Raw genomic sequence first — 13,117 nt, 5'->3', positions numbered from 1 at the left:
ACCCATGGAAATCTAAAGATGAAAAGAGAAAGAAGTGTCCAGACCTCATGGCTTGCTTATGACCTTGCAATGGAACAATTGAGTATCCAAGTGACCCTCCCAAAGGAGGGAACAGCCAGGAATAATGCCAAGAAAAAGGGCCATGCCCATTTTCATCCTGCCTGGGCCTGCCCACTCAGCCTCCTCTGATAACCATGCTGACTATTATTCCAGGGTCCCAGCACATTGTTGTGTAATTCAGATAGCTTAATTCATTCAGATTCTGACCTATCCTCTCCACAGCCTCCTCCAACCCCTCAATGGTCTCCCCATCTTTGGTACCTTCTATGGGGGTTGTCTGATAGGTGGATATGATTCATTGATGTGTGTCTTTGGGGAATTCCCAGTTCAGTTGCAAAGACAGTTATATTCCACAGTTTCAATAGTATACAATGCAAAGCAACATTGCCTGCTGCCTGGCTCAGCAGAAAGAGGGTACCCAAATTGTCAAGGATCATGTGTGCACTAGCCAGACGGATGGGTTAGGGAATAAAGACTTCTTAGCAGGAAAACCCCATGTGCAGAGAGTGAAAGTAAGAAAAGGTGTGGCTGACCAGGGAGTTAGAGACACTGGGAAGTTTCAAGGCAGCTGGGGCAAGAGGAGAAAGGTGCTAGAAGGACAGTGACACCATCAAGATGCAGAAGTGTGAGGCAGGGTCACTGCATAGATCCAGCTGTGGTAATGGTGGAAAATATTTCAAAGCTGCCACTTAGGGCAGGTAAATGAACCTTTCCACCCAGGAATACCATGTGTTGGTCCCCTTGAGGTCAGGCTAAACACAGGCCCTTCCCTGAGAGATAGCAGGGCCAAATGCCTGCTTCTCATGACCTTTTTTTGTGGGGAGGGGATACTGGGGATTAAATCCGGGGTACTTTACCATTAAGCCACATCCTCAGTCCTTTTTATTTTTTGAGACAAGGTCTCACTAAGTTCCTCAGAGCCTCACAAAGTTGCTGTGAATGGCTTTGAACTTGCAATCCTGCCTCAGCCTCCCACGCCTCTGGGACCACCAATGTGTGCCACCATGCCCATCTGCATGACCTTTTCTCGGCCTCAGGTTCCTTCCCCATTCCCTCTTCATTCCCCACCATTAGCCTACCTGACCCTGATTCACCTGGGGAGACTTAAATACACAGAACTGGGCCCTTTGCCTGCCCAAACCCACTTCTTATTCAGGCCTAGGATGGTACCCAGGAATCTCATTTGTCAGATGACATGGCCCCTGGTAATCCAGATGACTGGCCCAACTTCAAACTCTGCACAGGTGAGTCCTTCACCCTTCTTCACAGCCTCTTTCTTTCCCCAGTTCAAGCATCATATTTGGGGAATTGGTCTTAGAAAAGGAAAAATGTTTATTTTCCAAGTTCTCAAATGGGAACAGGGGCCAAATTCCCCCCTCCATCTAGCCCTCAGGCTACAGCCCTGGGTCAGGCCTGGAGAATGGGAACACCCAGTGGGTGAAGTCACTTGTACTGAGGGGAGAGTGGGGGCACAAGGGGAGCAGTGCAGACACTCAGCATCTTGTCGATATCCACCTGGGTTGACTTATCCACCTCTGCCTTGAGGTGGCGACTCATCCCCAAGCTGGGCAAAACCCCAAGCTCCACTCCAGCCTCCTCTCCCAGGGGAGCCAAGGCATGAGTGGGGGGAACTAACACATTGGAATAGGGCAAAGGGAGACCTAAGCCCAGCTCACCTGCCACAGGGAGCAAGGCCTGCAGCTGCTCCACACCTGCCTCCTCAGGAACCAGGGCCAACTCTGACTCAGGCTCTACCTCAGCCTCCCTGTCTTCCTCCCCTGCCTGGTTCAGCTCAGGGTTGCAATAGTTGATATACTGGTACAATGGCCGGAGGCGCTGAGCTTTTCCTGCAAGGACCCGGGGCAGGACAGGGGCTGGAGCGCCAGGCTGTGCAATGTCAGCTCCAGCAAGCAGGGAAAGAAGGGAAAGCCCAAGGACTGCCACTCACGCTCCAGCCCCAGGGTCTCTGGGGGTGCAGACACAGTGCTGGCTATAGCTGGAAGCATGGGAGCCCCCAGACTTTTGCGTTTCTTGGCTTTTTTGTGCTGTTTGGCAGATGGTGAGGGTTCATTCTGACAGCCCTCCAGCTCCTCTCTCTGCAGCAGCATCCCTGGTGGCAGCTCAGCTTCAGTCCTAGGATGGGCATGGTAGCTAGGTCCTGGGAGGCTGGGAGACTAAAGTTGGGAACAAGAGGCCTGAGAGGCAGCCTTCAGCCTCTGGCTCCTTTGCCTTGAGCCTAGGGACTAGCCCCGCCTATCCCACCAATCCAGGACTATAAAGCTATCCCTTTCTTGGTCAATGAAATCCCAGGCCCAATAGGGTCCCAGCACTTATGTGACCTCATTCCCCTTCAAGACATGGAGGTTCCATCTCTCTTGGTGCTGGTGCTCCCTATGCCAGAGCTCTTGAGGAACAGAATAGGCAGAGTGATGATAGTGGCAGGGGACAAGGATCTGCCCCACAGCCGTACAGGATTTAGGAATTCTCCAGGGGTAAGTTTGAGGCTCAACCCCATCCCTGCAGTTCCTTCCCTCTGAAAAACCTCCTCACTTGATAGGTTTCCTCTTCAGTCCATGACTGGGCCCCACGATGGAGGCCCCAAGCCTGGGGCCTCTCTCGTCTCCTGCCTCTGCCTCAAGCACTTCTTCCTCCAGCTTGATCCCCTCCTCCTGGAGCTCTGGCTCTCTGCAGTGTCCTGTTGGACACACGTCTTCACCCTGGGTACTGCAGGCCTCATAAGCTGGCACTGGGCACTGGTTTCCCATCACTGAGCACTAGAGGCAACACATAGGTAATTAGTTGCCATGGCCAAACAAAAGATGTAGGAATCAGCCATTCGATGCCCAACATCAGCCCCCAAACACCAGAGAAAGGGCACCAGCCCGGGCCCCTCCGCTGTAAGGCCTGAACTGGCAGTTAGGGGGTCAGATCACTCAAAGTTCCGCCCTCAGAGCACCGTGGCCAAATGTTTGAAGGCTGATGGCCAGATCATCAGGACCATCACCTCAGGGCTCTGAGCATGATTAACTGGTGCCTCCACAACCTGGACCAGCCCTGCGATTGTCCCCTCTGGGGCCCCTGGCTTCCTCTCGGCCCCTGAGGCCATGGCTTCGATGGGTCAGAGCATTCTCGACGGTTGCTGCGGTAGGAGAGCGGGCGCCCAGGGGCTGGACTGGTGGACCCTGTGTTGACTGAGGAACCCGCCAGGCGGCTAGAGCCTAGCCTAGCTCCCAATGGGACTGAAGGCTGTTCGGCCCATTCGGCTGGAACTACAAGCCCCAGAAGGCTTATCGCCAGATCATTGACCCCTGACCTCAGAGATGGAAAGCTATTTGTTGCCTGGCAACAGCAACTCCCGTCAGGTTGCAGAAGCTGGCGGCAAAACTGATCAAGTGAGTCCCCGCGGGGGGCGTGCGGAGAGGGACAGCGAACCCGCAAAGAAGTGGGCTAAAATCGGGGTCGCAAAGGCAGCAAGGGTAGGCCGGGCCAGGACCGCGGAGGGAGCTGGGGGAGTGATTGGAAGTGGAAAGCACGGCCTGGCTGCAGGGTCTGGGTTGAAGGAGGAAGCACCGGGGTAGGGAAAGGGGTTCCGGCGGGAGATGCGCAGCGTGGCAGGCCTCGGTGCACCGTTGCAGGGCGTCGACCGCAGCATGTGCGAAGGCCCGTCCCGCATTTCGGGGCCCATTCCCCCAGATCCTACGCTCTGCCCTGACTACTACCGGCGACCCGCCTCGGGTGAGTTGGAGCGTGCAGAGCGTGCCGCGGTGGGGCGAATTCCCCACCCCATAACTGAGCCCCGCACTCCACCCGGTCCCATCTCCTAGCCCAAGGACGCCTCGAGGAAACCGCTTTGAAGCTGGACCTGCTGACATCGGAACCTGATTTGGACGCTGCCCCTCCCCGTGGCCCCCGCATCAGGCCCGGAGCCCGAGAAATCCTGGAGCGTAGCCAACGAGGCATGGGGGATGTGCTGCTGCAACTGGGAGACATCTCCCTCTGTCCAGGAGCTTCTCCCAAGAGTAAGTCCCAGCCAGAAAGAGCAGCAGTTGGAGATCAAAAGTGGAGATCTAAAGGAGCTGCTCCTTCTTCCCTGATCTGGACGCTGGCTTTGCCCCTGTAGATCTGTTTCCCCAATATAAAAGGAGTAGGAAATGAACTACCTCCTCGCAGGAGTGGACTGAATGAGATAGTCCCAGGAAGTCCTAGCTTCATGCATTCATGCATCAATGAAACACTTTGAAACAGGATTCATATAGATACTAGGAAAACAAAATCAAGGACAAGTGTGGGTCATCATAAAGTTAAGGTGGGAGGCAATAAACAAGAGATGAGTGTAATATGTGAGATGATTAATGGTATACTTCACTATAAAAATGTAAAAAACTGGGGTGGGGATGTAGCTCAGTAGTAGAGTGTTTGCCTAGCATGTACAAGACCTCAGGTTTGATGTCACAAAACAATAACAAGTTAAAAATGTAAAAAATAACAAAGAGATATGTACTATGTTAGGAAGGAAAGGCATAAGTTGATGCTATGGAATATGTGTGTGGGGTCTAACCCAGACAGGAGAGCCAGGGATATCTTTGTGCAGGAGGCAGGGTATGGGCCTATACTAAGATCTAGTTTAAGTTGGGTTGCATGGGCTATACATGGAGCAGAGCATGGCAGCATATTTTCTCCAGGGAAGGACCCTAAAGACCATGAGAAGGAAAATCTGAGGCGGATCAGAGAGATACAGAAGCGCTTCCGAGAGCAAGAGCACAGCCGGGAGCAGGGCCAGCTCAGGCCCCTGAAGGCACTGTGGCGGTCACCCAAGTATGACAAGGTGGAGTCCCGACTCAAGGCCCAGCTGCAGGTATCTGTTTTAGGGAGCCAGAAATATTGTCTTTGTTGGCCAGCAGGCAAAATTATACCGTGATCTGAGTTATGGGAAGGGAAGAAATCACAGAGAATTAAGATAACAAAGTATTAAGGGACAGCTGGTACTGCTGCAGGCATATCTGGGGTCTCTGCAGAAGTGGTAATGGCTGGGCTAATCATGAGGGTCCAGTAGGAATTAGGCAAGGGAAGTGTGGGAGAGGACATTCCATGGAAAGAGAACTTTACAGGTAGATGTTCTGAGACTAGAGGGTGAGCAGTGGGGATCCTGGGTACAGTTCACTGTGAGGGGCAAAAGTATGAGTTTAAGCCAAGAAGTCAGCTGAACCCACATCTGAAAGGACCACCTAAGCTACTTTCCAATGTTTTTGTGTGTGTGCGAATGTGTGCCATGTGGTTGTGTTGAGAATCAAACCCAGGGTCTCATTCATGCTAAGCATGTATTTTACCACTAAGCTATACCCCCTGGTCTTTCAACATTTATCTGAGGATAGGAGGGAGGGCAGGGGCTGGGACTGGGGTATGGTGGCCCCTGTATTGGGTAGGCACCATTCCTCTAAGAAGGAGGAGAACTGAGAGAAAAGACAAGGTCACATAAGGATATACTGAAGCTCAGGCATCTGTGGGACTCCCAGGGGGTGGGAGTGTGTCCAGGAAGCAGATGGATGCTCAGGTCTGGATCTCAGGCATGAGATCCAGGAGTTATTGATGAGCAGGTTGAGAACAATGAGACCAAGGAAGTGGCCCCCTGGATTTGAGGGCTTGGAAGCCAGCCCTCAATGACCTTGGGGGGCTGAAGCTTGGCTAGGAGGGAGAAAAAAGTGCTAGCTGAACTGAGAGGGAGAAAAAAAGTGCTAGCTGAACCGAATTAGAATGAAATATAGTTTGTTTCCTTAAATGTAGAAGAGACCCCCATGTTTAAATGCTAATAAGAAGTGGTCCTTTAAGAAAGAAAAGGCTCTGGGCTAGGAATGTGGCTCAAGTGGTAGCCCGCTCGCCTGATATGCATGCAGCCTGGTTTCGATCCTCAGCATCACATACAAATAAAGATGTTGTGTCCACCGAGAACTAAAAATAAATATTAAAAAAATTCTCTCTCTCTCTCTCTCAAAAAAAAAAAAAAAAAAAAAAAAAGAAGAAGAGGCCCTATAGGGATGGGGAGAGAAAAATCCTGAAAGGCCAGAAGGCTAGAGGCATGCCCTTGTGGTTTGAGATCCTGATATCAGCCTAACTGATTCCTCTGCTATGTCCTGCCCTGCAGGAGCCTGACCCCGCCTCTGCAACAGAGCATGCCCACTTCCTGCGGGCACACTCCCGCTGTGGCCCTGGGCTCCCACCACCCCGTGTCCCCAGTCTCCAGCTAACCCCACCAGGAACCAAAGCTAAGGTGAGAGGATATGTGGGAGCTAGGAGGTGGTTGGGCAGGAATCCTGTGGGTGGGGATACAAAAGTACAACACAATGCTATTAACCCCCACCATTCTTGCCATGTCCTACAGGGATCAGGCCTGAGTGTGGATTTCATTAGTCACAATGCCCAAGCTGCCAAGAGGGCCCCCCGGCGCCATTCCCGCTCACTGCAGGCCCTGGCACAGGTGCTGGAGCAGCAACGTCAAGCCCAGGAGCACTACAACGCAACACAGAAGGGCCATGTGCCTCGTTAGTAGGTCTCAGTGTCCAACACCCTGGGTGAGGGGCATCTATGGAGGGTGGGAGTCAATTGTCTTGGTTTCCTCAACCCTAGGCCTGTGTATTTACAGCTTGTTGGAGCGCAGGGATATGTGGCGGCGGGAGGCTGAAGCCCGCCAGCATAGCCAGCCAGACCCTGACATGCCCCCTGGTCATACCTGCATGCCTGAGAACCAGCGGCTGGAAACACTGAATAGTCTGCTCCAGAGTGAGTACTTGGGCAAGCGGGGCAGGATGGGGAGCCCACTGGGAACCATGCATCTCTGCCCAGTACTCACTGTTCCTGGGCCCCTGTAGGCCAGAGCCAGCTGCTGCGTGAGCTAGTACTGCTACCTGCCGGGGCAGACTCGCTGAGAGCCCAAGGCCACCGTGTTGAGCTGGACCGGAAGCTGGTGCAGGTAGAAGAGGCCATCAAGATCTTTTCCCGGCCCAAAGTCTTCGTGAAGATGGATGCCTGAGCCCCTTTGTTGGAGCAGTGGCAGGAAGATCCACACTGAGGATTGCCACATGGCTGCAAGAGGCAACAGGCCCGGTTATACAGCAGAGGTCCAAAAAGAGGAGCTTTCTGGGCAGGCAATATACCCAGAGTATTCTTCCCAGCTATCTGTGGTTGTAGAAGGGCCATCCCAGCCTTTAAACCCTTTTGACAAAATTAAACCTTTTGTACACAGTGGGGTTTGTTTCCATAAGAGTTTTGTTTGGAGGGAGGACTGGGGATTGAACCCAAGGTGCTAGGCAAGTGCTCTATCACTGAACTATATCAACATCCCTTTTTATTTTATTTTGAGAGAGCATCTCACTAAGTTGCCCAATCTGGCCTTCAACTTGCCATCCTCCTGCCTCATCCTCCTGAGTCACTGGAATTATAGGCATGTCCAATAATGTTTGGTCCATAGAAGCTTTCCTTACTTCAGAAATGCAAAGCCCCATGACCTTCCTTCTGCCTAACCATAGGAAGGTCTTTCCACTGCCCCTATCATTCCTGTTTCATATCCAGAGTAGAAGGTAGGCTTATGGGATTGGAGAGGAGGCTGGGACTGGGACACAGAAGGACCATGTCTGTGTTTGTAGAAAACTTTTAATGTTCCTCAGGCTGAGAGGGCCCAATGGAACAAGCAAGCTAACCCCCGCCCCAACCAGGATGTCCCTACCATGTCCCAGCAGCCTAGAATAGAAAAGGGCTGCATCCTTGCCTGTCAGAGGCTGAAGCCGCTACCATCTCCTCGTATGCTACTCCCCCAGCCAGAGCTGGCCTGTTCCTGGCCATCCAGGGAGGGCAGAGAGTTTCGGACACCAGGAAGTAGGCAGCCGGGGTGCAGGTCCCAGCATGGTGGCTGAGACAGCCCATTGGAACAAAGAGGCGGTCGGTTCTCAATGACCAGGTCACTGCTGTCATCATCACTGTCGGGCTCAGCAGGCCCAGGCCCTGCAGAGGGAGGCCGTGTTAGCCTCCCAGATGCCCCTCGCACCACATTATTGCGCTGGTTGGCCGGCTTGACAGTGACAATGAGGTTATGGCTGTTGGCAACCATCATGTCCGTCACTTGGTCCAAGGTCTTCCCAGCCACCTCAATACCATTGACCTCAAGGATCTCATCACTAACTGCCAGCAGCCCTGTACTCTCAGCCAGGCCCCCACGTACCAGGCGGGAGATGAATATGCCTGGAACCCGCTCCAGGCCTTGGGGAGCCACACGCACACTCATGCCATCTCGAATGTAAAAGCCCAGAGGGCGGTCTGAACCATGCTTGTGCAGTCGAACCCGTCGGTGGGTCTCAGGCAGTAGGTCCACATCTATGACTGAGGAAACCTGGCGGAAATCTTGGGGCAGGCTGATTAGCAGGGGTGGCCGGGTGCGCAGGGGTGCCACTGGTCGCAGTAGAAGCCCTTTCCTGCGCCGCTGCAGAGAGTTGGAGGCAAATGCCAGGCCGCTGGAGTCAGCTTCTGCTGCAGGAGAGGGGGTGCTGAGATCAGAGATGCTGCTCTCCTACTTGGGCCCTTTACAGGGAGCAATGTAGCTATTTCCTACCACTTGGAGGTCAGGCCAAGGGCAAGGACTGCAGAAGGTGAAGACTGAGTGCTCTGGGTATGGACTAACCCTTGTAGACCTGCCTGGTCACCCTACCCCACCAAGGCTGCCCACTGTACCCCATTCTCCTCACCCCGCTTCTGCACCAGTAGGCGCAGCGGCGGGGGCCCGCTGGCCAGGGCCCGGTGCAGGCTGTCGTCGTTGGTGAGGGGCAGTAGGTCGCCGTGAGCATCCGTATAGCCAAGCAGCACGTCCAGGCCTGGGATCTGGTGCACTGCACGCAGCAACCGAGAAAACTCCTGGAAGCCGCTCACGGAAGCGCGGGGCAGCGCAAAGCGTCGGAACTCAGCGTCGAACTGGAGGCGGGTGGTGGCGGGGGAGAGAAGACTGGTTAGGACAGGTCTCTTTTTCACACAGATCTAAGTCTGGCAGAAGTAGGGGTAAAAAAGGGCTGCTGCAAAAGCTACAGCATTGAGCCCACACCTCAGTTCCAGTATAAGGGACGCTGTCCAAGGTCTTGTCCCCGCCCTCCACGTACCAAAACCAGAGAGGGACTCTGGAGGCTGGCAGTGGAAGGAAGGAGGATGGATAAGGAAAAACAAGCAGAAAAAAAGAATGGGACGTGGAGGATGAAGGACAGAAGTGATGGGACCAAGGAGCAGGAAAGGGGAGAAGGAGAGAATTGGGAGTGCCTAGGGCCGGGGCCGGAGCCGGGGCCGAAGGCGCCCTTACTTTGCTCTTCACCTCGACGATGCTGTCAGGACTGCGCGCCGGAGTCCTCTGCGGCCTGGCCATTGCGGGACCGGGCGGACCAGGGACAGTGCCCCAGGCAGCCCGCGGAGGCGCAGGTGCACAGCCCGGCTGGCCCGCCCGCGCCGCCCCGCCCTCCCATCCGGACCATGACGTCAAGGGGGCAGCGACACAGAGGAACGCGGAGTCCACGTCTCCTAGGAAACAGAGATGTGGGTGGAGAACATTCTTCCTCTGCTCCTACGTCATTACGCTAGGGTTCGCACGTCCGGAAGAGTCTGAGGGGACGGACTTGGCCAATCCGAGAGGATAAAGAGGGAAGTGACATTTATTGAGCGCTGTGTACTTTTATTTCCACTGGACTTACAAGACTAAGCATTTTGTATATGAGGAAACTGAGTCATAATAAACTTCTGCTAAGCCCCTCCGGGTCACACGGCTAAGTGGCTTCGAGCCAACTCACTCAAGCCACCACCCTCAGATCTCAGCAGCTTCAGGCCCAGATCACTCTGCCTGCGAGCCAGCCTTTGGCCCCTTCCTTCCCGGTGTCGTAAGGAACGGCCCAAGGCCAGATTGTTCCTCAGAGAGATGTTCCGATAAGAATATCTGGACCAGGATGCAGCCCATGCAGCAGAGAGCTGCACACAATTTTCCAAACAAGATGCTCTACTACTCACGCGCGGCGCGCACGTGGGCGGGGCCTCGGTTTTAGGACCCGCCCAACCTCTTCCTCTTCCGATGAGAGGCGGGGCTACGGTGTCCGCGGGAAACACCGGTCAGCCGCCTTCTACTAGGTTCTGCTGCAGGAATGGCGGGCTTGGGGAACCTGGTCCTGCGGCCCTGGATTCGAGAGCTGATCCTGGGGTCAGAAACACTTTCAAGTCCACGAGCCGGACAGCTGCTCAAGGTGAGCCCCTAGTCAAGGCCCAGAGCCCGGGTGGGAACCGAGGTAGTGGTATTGACGCGGGTCGCTGCCGTCAGGTATTGCAGGACGCAGAGACCCCAGGCCCATCCCACGCGCCTGTTGCCCCTGACGCCGGGGCTATGCTGCTTGTGTCGGACGGGACCCACAGTGTCCGGTGCCTGGTGACGCGCGAGGCCCTGGACACCTCGGACTGGTGAGAGAGACACCGCCGGGCTCAGGGAGGTCTGAGCCCAACCCGAGAGCAAGATACCCGAGGTGGGTGGGCTCTCCAGCGGAGAAGGCGAGTCCCAGGCGGATGGGGCTTGTATTCCTAAGGGCTGGTCTTTGAGGGTCGCGCTCGCCCCAGGGAGGAAAAAGAGTTCGGATTCTGTGGAGCTGAGGGTCGGCTACTGCTACTGCAGGTCTGCGGGGTCCGCATCCAGGTCGCCGAGGGCTGCACGGTGAGTGGCAAGGGCAGGATGGGAGGATAACTGAGCCTGGCTTCTCATAACAACTTCTGAGCCTGAGACTTTTACCCCCAACTCACTTCCTTCAGCCTGCAGAGTTCTACCTCCAAGTGGACCGGTTCAGCCTGCTGCCCACTGAGCAGCCTCGGGTACTGGTTACTGGTTGGTAAGTGATGCCTCCAAGGGCTGGTGGTGTAGCTTAGTAACACAGTGCTTACAATGTGTAAGATCCTGACAATCCCAGCACTCAAAGAAAAAAAATACCTCCACCACATGCATAGGCTTTTGGTCGAGAGGGCTTGGGCCCCAAGTGACACTAACTACTTATTATCCTCTTTCCCTCAGCAACCAGGACTTGGATGTGCAGAAAAAGCTGTATGACTGCCTTGAGTGAGTCTGGGGTTGTGCTCTGGGGCCAAGTGTGGCTGGGTCAGGGGATGGCAGATCTGGAACCTGAGGCCTGTCTACTGTCTTTTTATAGGGACCACCTTTCAGAGTCCACCTCTTCCAATGCAGGTACTAGTAGGGATTGCCCAGTGACCCTAAGTAATTCCCTATGGAGTTTCCTTTCTGTCATCACTGTGCATTTTCAGGAAGTACCCCTACCACCTTATATTTCCTCCCCTTTGATTATTTGGTCTCCTGTCCCCAGGCCTAACACTGTCCCAGCTTTTGGATGAAGTGCAGGAGGACCAGCAGCATCGGGGGGCACTAGTACATCTAGCTGAGAGCTGCCTAGTGCTGGCAGGCCCTTGCACAGCACCCCCGCTCACCCACTGGGCTGCCTCACGCTGCAGGGCCATGGTTAGTGTCAGGCTTCCCCTGGGAGATGTCAGGGTAAGGAATTGGGCAAAGGCCAGGCTAAGAGTTCACATCCCACAGGGAGAAGCTGTATACTCTGTCCCCAGCTTATTGCTGCACATTCCTGAAAATGACCAGCAAATTCTAAGCTCTCTGGGCTCAAGTCAGAAGGTACAAGGTAAGGAGAACTAGAGAGGTCAAAAGAAGAATCTCTAGAACCCAGGGCCCACAGTGCTGATGCACATCCCAAGAACTCCCAGACTGGTTGTGAGTTGTCCCTATCAAAACTGGCTCTGCAGGACCCATCTTTGAACCTGATCTCTAATTCTTCCTCATCCAGTTCCTTAGGGGAGATGGTGCTCAGGCCACAAGCACTCACTGCTGTCAGTAAGGTTCCCAGACTGCACAGGATGCTGTAAAAGTTTGCAGCAGTGATGGGGTGACCACAGACCCTGCAGGCCTGGCTGAGCTCTTGGGCCACTCAGCTGGTCTGAGAGGACTGTACCCATAGTGAGTCTCTTCCTTCCCAGGAACTCCTGCCTTAACCTGTCACATGCCATTGGAGGAAAGCAGTGCCAGCATCAGCCTTCTGCCTGCCCTGCCTTTGGCTGCCCCGGACCTGGTACAGAAGCACATCTCCCAGTCCCTACCTGCCATCTGCTCAGCCTCTGGATCCCCGCCCTTCAGTTCCCCACACCCCAGTCATACATCCAACTCCCCACTCCTGAGCTGCATTCCCAGTCTCTCGCCCCTCGACCATAACCCCAGTCCATACCAGGCCCATGTGACCAGGGCCCAGAAACTTAGCCTGGAGTTCAGAGAGCTAGGGTTGCCCCACAAGAACCAGCGGTCTTTTCCAAGGACTGGAGCCAAGGGAGTCCAGGAGCCCTGCCCTGTCTGGGTGAGTATTGCCCCTCTGTAATTGAAGAATAGAATGGGGAGGGCCCTGAATAGAGCTGGGAGTTGGGTAAGCGTAGCTTTGGAAGGAATTAGGGGTCCTGTTGATCCCCCCAAACACCACACCCCTTTCAGGACCCCCCAAAGAGGCATCGTGATGGTTCCACCTTCCAATATGAGTATGAACTACCCTGTGCCTCCCTCTGTGCTCAGGTCCACGCTGTCAGGTGAGTGCCTGGGGCTGCCCTTACTCTATTATTTTATTTATTTATCCCAGATTTTTTTTCACATTTACTTACTCTGTTGTTGAGTTTTTTTGTGTATTGCAGTGCTAGGGATGAGAACCCAGGGACTCACACTTGCTAGGCAGATGGTCTACTCCTAGGCTATATCCGTAGACCTGCCCCTACTCTGATGGTCACCAGTTCCAGGCAACCTTGACCTGTAGCCATGGTTTCTTCCCAGGCTCCCTCCCCAACTTGTGGCATGGGTCTTGTACTTTTTGATGGAGCCACAGCCAGAGTCTGAGCTAACTCAAGTGTGAGGAGTCATGCAGGCACATCAGAGGATATGCATGTACAGGTCTGTGTCTAGGTGTGGACAAACTTATGTAGTCTGCTTCCTTCAAGTTTTTTAATAAAA

The 13,117-nt window shown here is 54.2% G+C and overlaps 4 protein-coding genes across 5 annotated transcripts; 2 read left to right on the top strand and 2 right to left on the bottom strand.

The window, feature by feature from the left end:
* Positions 1–1,420: 1,420 nt before the first annotated feature.
* Positions 1,421–3,166, bottom strand: C15H16orf86 (chromosome 15 C16orf86 homolog). Its single transcript, XM_026413239.1, has 5 exons — positions 3,065–3,166; positions 2,611–2,834; positions 2,400–2,408; positions 2,009–2,226; positions 1,421–1,907 (listed from the first exon to the last, which is right to left on the bottom strand). Exons 1-5 carry the CDS (start codon positions 3,164–3,166, stop codon positions 1,504–1,506), a joined length of 957 nt encoding a protein of 318 aa, XP_026269024.1. The 3' UTR covers positions 1,421–1,503.
* A 385-nt stretch (positions 3,167–3,551) lies between these two features.
* Enkd1 (enkurin domain containing 1) lies at positions 3,552–7,266 on the top strand. The gene is made up of 7 exons (XM_026413236.2): positions 3,552–3,795; positions 3,885–4,079; positions 4,743–4,915; positions 6,200–6,325; positions 6,437–6,600; positions 6,698–6,834; positions 6,924–7,266. Exons 1-7 carry the CDS (start codon positions 3,660–3,662, stop codon positions 7,082–7,084), a joined length of 1,092 nt encoding a protein of 363 aa, XP_026269021.2. The 5' UTR covers positions 3,552–3,659; the 3' UTR covers positions 7,085–7,266.
* A 492-nt stretch (positions 7,267–7,758) lies between these two features.
* On the bottom strand, positions 7,759–10,097 carry Pard6a (par-6 family cell polarity regulator alpha). The gene is made up of 4 exons (XM_026413237.2): positions 10,084–10,097; positions 9,389–9,603; positions 8,790–9,012; positions 7,759–8,574 (listed from the first exon to the last, which is right to left on the bottom strand). Exons 2-4 carry the CDS (start codon positions 9,449–9,451, stop codon positions 7,823–7,825), a joined length of 1,038 nt encoding a protein of 345 aa, XP_026269022.1. The 5' UTR covers positions 9,452–9,603; positions 10,084–10,097; the 3' UTR covers positions 7,759–7,822.
* Positions 10,098–10,126: 29 nt separating this feature from the next.
* On the top strand, positions 10,127–13,095 carry Acd (ACD shelterin complex subunit and telomerase recruitment factor). Of its 2 annotated transcripts, XM_026413233.2 has the most exons (11): positions 10,127–10,313; positions 10,388–10,524; positions 10,678–10,771; positions 10,867–10,943; positions 11,123–11,167; positions 11,259–11,293; positions 11,430–11,581; positions 11,660–11,756; positions 12,109–12,479; positions 12,611–12,702; positions 12,941–13,095. In XM_026413233.2, the coding sequence occupies exons 1-11, from the start codon at positions 10,215–10,217 to the stop codon at positions 13,017–13,019; spliced, it is 1,278 nt and encodes a 425-aa protein (XP_026269018.1). In that variant the 5' UTR covers positions 10,127–10,214; the 3' UTR covers positions 13,020–13,095. The 2 variants fall into 2 exon arrangements, with proteins under 2 accessions (XP_026269018.1, XP_026269017.1); XM_026413232.1 differs by lacking the exon at positions 11,259–11,293 and having other exon boundaries at positions 10,733–10,771.
* The last annotated feature ends 22 nt before the right edge of the window (positions 13,096–13,117 follow it).

Source organism: Urocitellus parryii, chromosome 15 (assembly GCF_045843805.1).
Source record: "Urocitellus parryii isolate mUroPar1 chromosome 15, mUroPar1.hap1, whole genome shotgun sequence".
NCBI classification, from domain to species: domain Eukaryota; kingdom Metazoa; phylum Chordata; class Mammalia; order Rodentia; family Sciuridae; genus Urocitellus; species Urocitellus parryii.
Note: the sequence above shows the minus strand (reverse complement) of the source record. Positions and strands in the feature narration are given on the sequence as shown.